General features: G+C 32.1%; 1 protein-coding gene across 1 annotated transcript; it reads right to left on the bottom strand.

The window, feature by feature from the left end:
- Positions 1 to 810: 810 nt before the first annotated feature.
- On the bottom strand, positions 811 to 1,391 carry IAQ61_000466 (uncharacterized protein; the record flags this gene model as incomplete). The annotated part of the gene is made up of 4 exons (XM_066094686.1): positions 811 to 1,032; positions 1,081 to 1,130; positions 1,178 to 1,296; positions 1,348 to 1,391. The coding sequence occupies 4 exons, from the start codon at positions 1,389 to 1,391 to the stop codon at positions 811 to 813; spliced, it is 435 nt and encodes a 144-aa protein (XP_065955539.1).
- Between the last annotated feature and the right edge of the window lie 8,423 nt (positions 1,392 to 9,814).

Below are 9,814 nucleotides of genomic sequence, written 5' to 3' on the forward strand. Positions count from 1 at the left end.
TAAATCTACTAGCTTACTAATAACAAACGATGGCTTATAGTGGCTTAGCGCTTCGATTCAATTGCGCATAACTAAGATTGTCTAAGTAGGCTGCACGCTAATATAAACATACCAAACTGTGCACCTAACGCTATTGCCTAATGCCTTACAAATAACACGGAAGAGCACTGTAACACGTACAACATAGTAAAGCTTACCCGCGATCTATAGGCTACACTACAGTAAAAAATTGTTTACTATAGAATAGTACGCTAGGGGTTTACTATATAGGTGTAAACTGACCTTATGTATACCTATAAATAGGTTTAAAGTAGTAGTTTACTTTTATAGTTAGGGTTTAAATTAAGTACAAAAAGTAGTTTTATTTCTATTATACGCTATAATACCTAACTAAGACTAAAAGGGGTAGAGAAGATTAGCTTCATGCTATACGCATATATAACATAATAATAAGTTATAATATTTTTACTAATAGGAGGTGGTGATAATAGAGGTTGTTTAGGTGGTGGTGGTGATAGAGGTGGTGGTAGAGGTAGTGGTAGAGGTGGTAATAGAGGTGGTAAAGAAGATTAAAGAAAGGAGGGGTAAAATACTTAAATAGTTAGTAGGAAACTAGTAGATTAATAGAGGTAGAAGTAAAAGTAGAATACATAGTATAGTAAACCCTATTTAGGTTTACTTCTTCTACCTAAGCTACTTCTTAGTCTACTTTAGATAAATATGGCAACTGTAAACCAGTTTTGAACCGTAGTGGTAGCAATACAGCCAAGGCGCCTGCCCAGATTAGTTGGCTTTTGGAGTTGGTCATGGCTATTGGATTTGTCCTTCCCAGTTAACAGATAACCAAGCGCTGACGCACCCATATTCCCCGTCTGGACCGCAGGAGTGGGTCGATTTGGCCTTAAGATTAGGCGAGAAGCAAGTGGAATGTTCAGGACATAAACTGTTCATCTCCTCTCCGCCGATGAGACCATCGTCATGGGCTTGGATGTTAGTCCCTTTTTTCGTAATAGTGCCGTTTATAGCATGAGCCTAGAACGCGTTAAAAAGTGAATATATTAAAGGAAGCAGATCTAGTACATAGTTGCCTTCGTGCGGAGCGCCTTCGGCTTTTGTCCAATATCTGCTGCCTTAGAGTGTTAGCAAATTTTAGGATAGGTTGTATCTAGTAACATACTAAAAACAAATCTGCCTCCAGTGCCTTTGACAACTTTCAAAGTTCGGGTATCGTCAACTCCATCACGTCTACCGCTCTCGCAGGCGCACAACAAATGAGGCTGACTAATCGTGGTAGTCCTAGATTGGGTTTAAAAGTGCGTTTAGTGTAGCGTTAAGAGAGACACGTACGCTATTCCTAAGACGAGAAGGTATAGGGGTAGGTAAATCATCATGCTAGGTTATAAATAGGGCTTTGGAACGTGCGAAGATTGTTTATAGATTGTTAAGAATGTGAAGTGAATATGTGGGATCAAGTTTAATATATATCCATAACTTGAACAGACAAATTGAAGATTAAATGCGATGAAAGTTTAAAGCTAGAAATAATTTAGATTAGTTCAGGTTACTACTAGCTTGTTTAGTGCTAGGAGGGCTTATTTAACTTTAGATTGTGAGACCTAATGTATCTATTTAACCGAGAACAATTGACATAGGAGGGCTTATTTAACTTTAGATTGTGAGACCTAATGTATCTATTTGACCGAGAATAATTAACATAGGAGGGCTTATTTAACTTTAGATTGTGAGACCTAATGTATCTATTTGACCGAGAATAATTAACACAGGAGGGCTTATTTAACTTTAGATTGTAAGACCTAATGTATCTATTTAACCGAGAACAATTAACATAGGAGGGCTTATTTAACTTTAGATTGTGAGACCTAATGTATCTATTTGACCGAGAATAATTAACACAAGAGGGCTTATTTAACTTTAGATTGTAAGACCTAATGTATCTATTTAACCGAGAATAATTAACACAGGAGGGCTTATTTAACTTAAGAAGATTGTAATGTGAGAGGTTAACCCCAAGGGTAGGTGCCGAATAGAATTAGGTGAAGTTGGTGACTATCTAGGAGGTTCTAATAGGAAATTTCATATATGTGCGCGTAGTAACTAGAGCCTCCGTACATCTCACCGCCAGAGCCTCCGCGCTAATGCCTCCGGTGCTTTAATTACTAAAGCCTCTATACACCGCCCTCCGAACTGTAGATAAAGGCCAGACTTGTTAACAAGCAAGACGATCGTCTAGCTTGATTCGTATCTAAGCGTGCACGTAGTGCTGCATGATCCGCGACCCTAGGCACGGCCCTGCACATGGCACGTTCTCGTATCAAGCTGCCGATTGCCTTGGGCAAGTGTTATTCGTCTAGGTCGCAATAAAAAAAGTGTCCTAGTTATAAGCCTTACCTTACCCAAATTAGTTAATATCCTGTAGCTAGTAAATTAGTACTATAGGGGATGCTACTAGATAGCCTGCAACTAGTATTAATAGTATTAGTGTATAGTATTAGTAGATATTAGGTTATCTATACCTAGTTACGTGGTGTTATAGAGTGTTTTACTATAGCAACTAGGCAATAGCTATAACCTAATATCCTATATTAACTAAAATCTAGTAAAACACACCTAATTATTATCCTTTTTATCTTATAGAAATATTACTTACTTAATCTATATTACTAACTAACTTAGATAACTCTTAGGTATTCTTTAAGGCTTTATATAAGGTTATTATAGAGCCCTATACTAGTGGTATTACTAATATACAAAGTTATAGCAAGTTAATCCTTTTCCTTTACTATAGTAATACTACTAATACTATACAGTAATACTATTAATACTAGTCGCAGGCTATCTAGTGGCATCCCCTACAGTGCTAATTTACTAGCTATAGGATATTAACTAATTTAGGTAAGGTAAGGCTTATTGTAACGATATAGATAGGTAGGGCATCTAAAAGGTATCCTATATAACTTAAAGGCATATAGGAGTGCGCGTCTGTATAGAAAAAGATAAGATTCCTCTACCTATAGGTCTTAAACAAAAGGACAAGAAGAATATGCCTATTCTAATATAGGCAAGCTGCTCTCTATATATATTAATAAGTTAGCCCTTTATTAGGGCTAACTTAGTATAGAATAATAGGTAAGTATTTCTACCTTATTATTATACTACCACCTCCTATAAAAGAAGGATAGCCCTATCCTTATAATTAGGTTTAGATCCCTTATTAAAGAAATACTCTTACAAAATAATTCTACCTTTACTTCTACCTTTACCTTTACTTCTTATTCTTAGGGCACAGACCATTATCTATAGCCTACTTGTATCTAGCCCTCTACCTACTAACTTTCTTATTCTTATATCCCTAAATTTTTAAATTTTTACCCTATATTATCTAAAATCTAGTAAGTATTTAATATATATAATTAAGTAGTTACTAATCTAAATAAGAACTATTTAATATACTAGTCCTAGTACTACTAGAAGTTCTACTAGTCGCTTATTGCGCTCTCTATATAAGAGCTATTAGGGCTATTAATTAGGGCAAGTTAAATAATTTTAACTTTAAGTCTAAGAATTCTAAGAAATAATAGTACTGTATTTCTTAGAATAAGTACTATAATCTAGTTAGTATCTAAGTCTAATAGGGTTTCTTTCTAATTATAAAAGATTCCCTCCTATATTAGCTATAAGTATTTAGCTCTTTAAAACGCGCTTAATAAGTACTATAGTCTAGTTGTAAACCCCCCTAAAGGGTATAAAGAAGAGGAGACCCTAGAGGCTTTTTAGTTAGATATTAAGTAATTTAAGGCTGTTATTTAAGACGCTAACTAAACCCTAGCTAAAGATAATATAGTTACTAATTCTTAGACTAAGGGTATAGAGGCTACTAAGAACCTTCTAGCTACTTACTACTCTGCCTTATCTAAATTATATAGGGTTTATAATAGTATCTTTAAGAAAGTATTAGTAGTTAAGGGTATAACGCAAGCTGTGAAGGGCTTAGGCTTATGCCTAAGCCTAGGCCTAACACAAGATAGATAGAGTCTAACACTACTACTAATCGAACACGCTACACACCTATAAAAAGGCGTAGAGGGCTTACCTCTCCTTTAAGATACTAAATACTATTATTAACGCTTATTGTATTCTCCCTTAAGGCTAGTCTATAATATAAGCTATTAATAAATATAAGGAGGAAATAGTAGCAAGTTAGGAGGTAACCTAGTTAGCTATAGCTTTACTATCTAAGACTATTAAAAAGGTAACTAAATCTTCTCTATCTCCTACCCCTACTCTAAAGCTAGCTACGCTAGTTACTAAAAAGGTAGTTAAAGAGCCTAGTCTAGGTAGGATTACTATTAATTTAGATTCTAATCTAGATTCTAATAAAGCTATAGATAGTAAATAAAAGGGGGTTTCTAGGGGTAGTGTCCTAGGAACCTTAATAGTTCTAAAATAGGTCTAAATATAATAAGATAATATATAATAGCAAGATAGTAATAATAAAAGGTAGTTAATAGCTTAATCTATACCTAAATATATTATAAATTAAGTCTTATATTAGATATAGTTATTATAAAGTAATATTAGATCTTCCTTACCTCTTTCCTATTCTTAAATCTATTTAGGTACGCTATATAGAGGACCTAGCTAATATAGATACTATAAGTAAAATACTTATAATTTATAGGGAGCTTCTATAAAGTTAGAGGCAGGATACTAAATAGAATTAGGATTATATCTAACCTACCTAACCTTATATTTTAGCTTAAATTAAAATACTTTGCTAGCTAGGATTTCTTCTACCTTCTATTCCTCTACACCTTATATAGGGGTACTAGGGGTTTTTAAACCCTCTTATCTAGGTAAAGGGTCTTAAGGATCTTTATATAGTATATTAGATAAGAAAATATTATAGATCTTAGAACTAGGTAGTAATTAGAGGTAATACGTATTTCCTACTTGTTCTAGTACCTTAAAGGGACCCTCCTAGCGTTTAGATAGTTTTTAGCTAGGTTATAAAATAGCAAGATTAGTAGTAGATAAATAAATATAGTTACTATTAATCTAGTTAACTAGATAGTAATAGTAATTAATAGTAGAGCGTATTTAGTCCTAAGCTCTTTCTATATTTTCCTTAGAAATCTTCTATACGTTGTGTATCTAAGTAGCTAGGGATAAGGTGTCCTTATAGTTTAGTTTCTCTAGTATAGTAGATAGGGCTTTTTCTAGTTTCTAATACTAGCTTTACTTTAGTAAAAAGCTAAAGAGAAGCTAATATAAAGCTATGCTAATAGATAAATAGGGGAGAGTACTTTAGGCACGGTCTATTATTAGTAGTAACTTACTCTAGTTATCCTAGTAATAGGATATAAAAGGCCTTATTCTCTAATTAATATACTTATTTATAATCTTAGTTTGTCTATTAGTTTATTTATAGTAGGTAGTAGAAAGCTTAACTTTAGTGCCTATAATCTAATAGAACTTAGACTAGAAACTAGATATAAACTAGGGACCTTAATTAGAAATAATAGTATCTAGAGTATATCCAAATTAGTACACCTACTACACAAATAAGGTAGATATACCTTAAGCGTTTATAGTTTTATAGTAAAGGATAGTAATAGCTTATTATAATAAGTAATTAATAATAACTATAATCTAATTATAACTAAGTTAATGTGCTATAGTATAAAGTGTATAGGAGAAAACAAGACTTAGCCTAAAAGATTAGGCAGGTTAAATAGTATAAAGGTATAAAGGATTAGAGGATAGAATAGTATTACTTCTAAAGACTTTACTTTAACTCTATAATATTAACTTTTCTCATATAATCTAATATTAAATATATATCCTTTATTATAAGATTACTACTATTAAACCTAGCCCCTTCTACATCTCCTTGTTTAAATAGGTTACTCTCCCTATTAGTTTATTAATAATAGGGAATATCCTTAAAATTAATATATAGGTGCTGTATTAGTAGACTAAGGATAGAAAGGGGGTAGAGCATGCTAGGGAGTTAGTGCTATCTTAGGTGCCCTCTCCTATAAGGGATATAGTTCTAAATATAGTATTTATAGGTTATCTCTATACCTTTCTAGTAGTATTATTAGGCTAGAATCTAATAGGTTTTAGTAGCTAATAGGTAAGTAGTAGATACTTAGTTATAAGCCTTATAAATTAGTCTAGTATATAGGACTAATCTAGTAGGCACGTAAAGTTAATTCTAGTAGAGAAGAAATCTATTTTCTATTTAATAGTACTTAAGTAACTTTAATCTATCTATTAAGAATAAGGACCTATTTTCTTAAAGAAGAGTTTTAATAAACTCTAGGGATCTAAGAGTTATAGGGTTCTAAACTACTAAAATTAAAGCAAGGATTAGTAAGAAACGCTTAGCTAGGTAGTCTTACGCTAAGTTAAAAGTAATTTAGAGGTATAACTTATCTAGAGAGATTATTACTTATAAGCAATTATCTCTTTAAGTAGTTTTAAGATTAATTATATCCTATTTCTTTTTATTTAGGATATTAGCTTAGGCGTTATAGGATCTAGGAGTATATTTAATTTAGAAGTTAAAGGGACTTATAACCTCTAGCTATCTAGCTTGCCTAGCACTAAGGACTTTAGTAGATATAAAGTACTCTAGTGCTTAGTAGTCTATATACACTCTAATATAGTAGCAAGTACTTATTAGGTTAGCACGCTATTTCTTAAAGGCGTAGATTATTATAAATAATTTCTTATTATAGATTTCCTAGTTAAGTTTAAAACTAGTTAGGGTCTAACTAAAGAATAATATAAGGTACTCTTTCCTATTAGGATGCTCCTATAAAAGAATAGCTATAATAACCTTATTAGAGGCCCCTATTTCTAGTTTTAGAGGGTATTTAGGATAGAAGTAAGCTAAACTTAGGATTACTAGTAGGGTATTCCTAAATTTATTAAAGGATTATTAATATTCTAAAGTCTATATAAATAGGGTAGTAGGGCTTTAAAAAGTAGTTAAGGGCTTAGCTATCTTGGAGAAACTTTCTACAATTTACTAGTAAAATCTAGTAAATCCTAGGAACAACTTTACCCTAGTTATTATCTTAGGAGTAGACTAGTTTTAAAGTACTTTAACTTTATTAGAATCTACCTCTAGGCCTTTATTAGTAAGGATATAGCTAAAGTAATAGGTACAAGTTATAAGAAATTTACTTTTCTTAATATTAGCCTATATTCTAGCTAAATAAAGACGCTTAAGGACTTTTTAAGCATGTTTCTTATAAGTCTTAAGGTCTTTAGAGTAGATAAGGATATTATCTAGATAGGGAATATAGAGGTTATCTAAACAATCTATTAGTATATTATTTATATAGCGCTAATAGGTTATAGGTGTATTATATAGCCTAAATAGTAGCACTTTATATTTATAGCCGCTATACCTAGTGTAGAAAGTAGTATACTCCTAGGCTAGTAAATCTAGGTTAGTGTACTCTAGCTATAGTACTAGGTTAGGTTTAGGTTATATAGACCTAGTACTTAGGTTAGGTTTAGGTTATATAATCTATAGGCTTAGGTTAGGTTTAGGTTACATAGGCTATAGGCTTAGGTTAGGTTTAGGTTATATAGGCTATAGGCTTAGGTTAGGTTTAGGTTACATAGGCTATAGGCTTAGGTTAGGTTTAGGTTATATAGGCTATAGGCTTAGGTTAGGTTTAGGTTACATAGGCTATAGGCTTAGGTTAGGTTTAGGTTATATAGGCTATAGGCTTAGGTTAGGTTTAGGTTACATAGGCTATAGGCTTAGGTTAGGTTTAGGTTATATAGGCTATAGGCTTAGGTTAGGTTTAGGTTATATAGACCTAGTGCTTAACTAGGGTCTTATATAAGCAAGTATTAATAGCGTATATAGCTAGAAATATAACTATTTATTATAGTTATTAATCATAGTATCTAACTATATTAGGTAAGGCGTATGGCTTAGTAAGACCCTAAACCTAACCTAAGCCTATAGCCTATACAACCTAAACCTAACCTAAGCCTATAGCCTATATAACCTAACTCTAACCCTAACCCTATTATATAAGACCCTACCTAAGCCTATAGTATATATACCCTAAACCTAACCTAAGCCTATAGCATGTGCAAAAATTTGTAGTTAGGTTTAGGTTAGGTTTAGGGTCTAATATAAGCTAACCTAACCCTAACCTAACCTATCCCTATTTACTACCCTATGTTATAAACTAGCCTTAAGGGAGAATACAATAAGCGTAAATAATAGTATTTAGTATCTTAAAGGAGAGGTAAGCCCTCTACGCCTTTTTATAGGTGTGTAGCGTGTTCGCTTAGTAGTAGTGTTAGGCTCTATCTATCTTGTGTTAGAGTTAGGCTCTATCTATCTTATGTTAGAGTTAGGCTCTGTCCATCTTGTGTTAGACCTAGGCTTAGGCGTAAGCCTAAGCCCTTTACACCCTATATACTCCTCTATATTAGGGTCTATTTAGATCTTGTTAAAGGTAGTATAAATATCTAGTTTAGTAAATATTATAGCTTTAGCTAGCTAAGATAATAGATTATCTATATAAGGTATTAGATACGCGTCCTTTTACCTTAAGCTATTAAGCTTATAGTAATCTATATAGATCCTAAGACCTCTATTTAGCTTCTTAATATATAAGATAGAAAAGGTAAAGAGGCTCTAACTAGTCTTAATAAAGCCTTTCTATAGGTGCTCCTATATATATTCCTTAGTAGCCTAGAGCTCCCTAGTATTATAAAAATAGAGGGGACTCTAGTAATTTAGAAGAGGTTCTTCTAGGATAATATTATAGTTATAAGGCTAATAGATTAGAAGTTTATTAGCCTTAGCTTTATTAAAGACGTCCTAATAGGAGTTATAGTTAGATAAGAGCTTTTAATCTAATAAGGTCTAGTTAAGTGTATTCTATGTAGATAGGGTTTAGATCTAATACTAAATCTTATATACGCTAGTAGTAAAGAATTTATTAGAAGATCTTTTTATATTAAAATAGAAAATATTAGTAGAATTACTAGTAGTTTAAAATTTAGCAGGAAGGGTAGTAGTTAGTAGTTAGACTAGGGTAGGTAGCGTAGTAGGCTTAGTAATAGCCCTATAAGTAGCTAGAATATTTAGTATACTACGTATCCTATTAACTAAACTAGGACTATTTTAATTCTAATTCTCCTCTTAATCTTAAAGGGCGTCCCTTTATAAGATATTATAAGTAGCTAGAGTAGATAGGACTTGCTAGTAGAGTTAGATTAGAATTAGAGGTGCGGGATTATAGGTTAGTTAATATTTCTCTAGCTAGATTAATTAGTATTAATTAGTATTAACTAGGATTTAGAACTATTTTAGCTAGTATTATCTAATAATATAATTCTAAGAACCTAAGTCTACTATTATAAAGGGCTAGTTATGCACCTTATAGCTACTAACTATTATATAAAGCTAAATATAGTAGGTAACTAGGGAGGTAATCTAATCTTAGAAGCCTTTAATAGTAAGCTTATATAGTAGCTTTTAGATAGGTACCCTAAGAGTAGAAGAAATATTATAAGTAATTTTTAAATTAATAAATAACTACCCTTAGGCCCTAGTATCTACTAAAGCCTTTAGATAAACACTAGATCTATTAAGGTATAGGGTTATACATACAAGTAAATAAGAACTAATAAATAATTTAGTTAAGGAAAGATTTAATAGGTTATATTAATTTAAGCCTAGAAAGGAGAATTCTCCTAGGCGTTGTTATTTCCTGTCTAGTAGCTATCTAAATTAGTTAATTTAGTT

This window comes from Plenodomus lingam, assembly GCF_022343315.1.
Source record: "Plenodomus lingam strain CAN1 chromosome Unknown contig_1, whole genome shotgun sequence".
NCBI classification, from domain to species: Eukaryota; Fungi; Ascomycota; class Dothideomycetes; order Pleosporales; family Leptosphaeriaceae; genus Plenodomus; species Plenodomus lingam.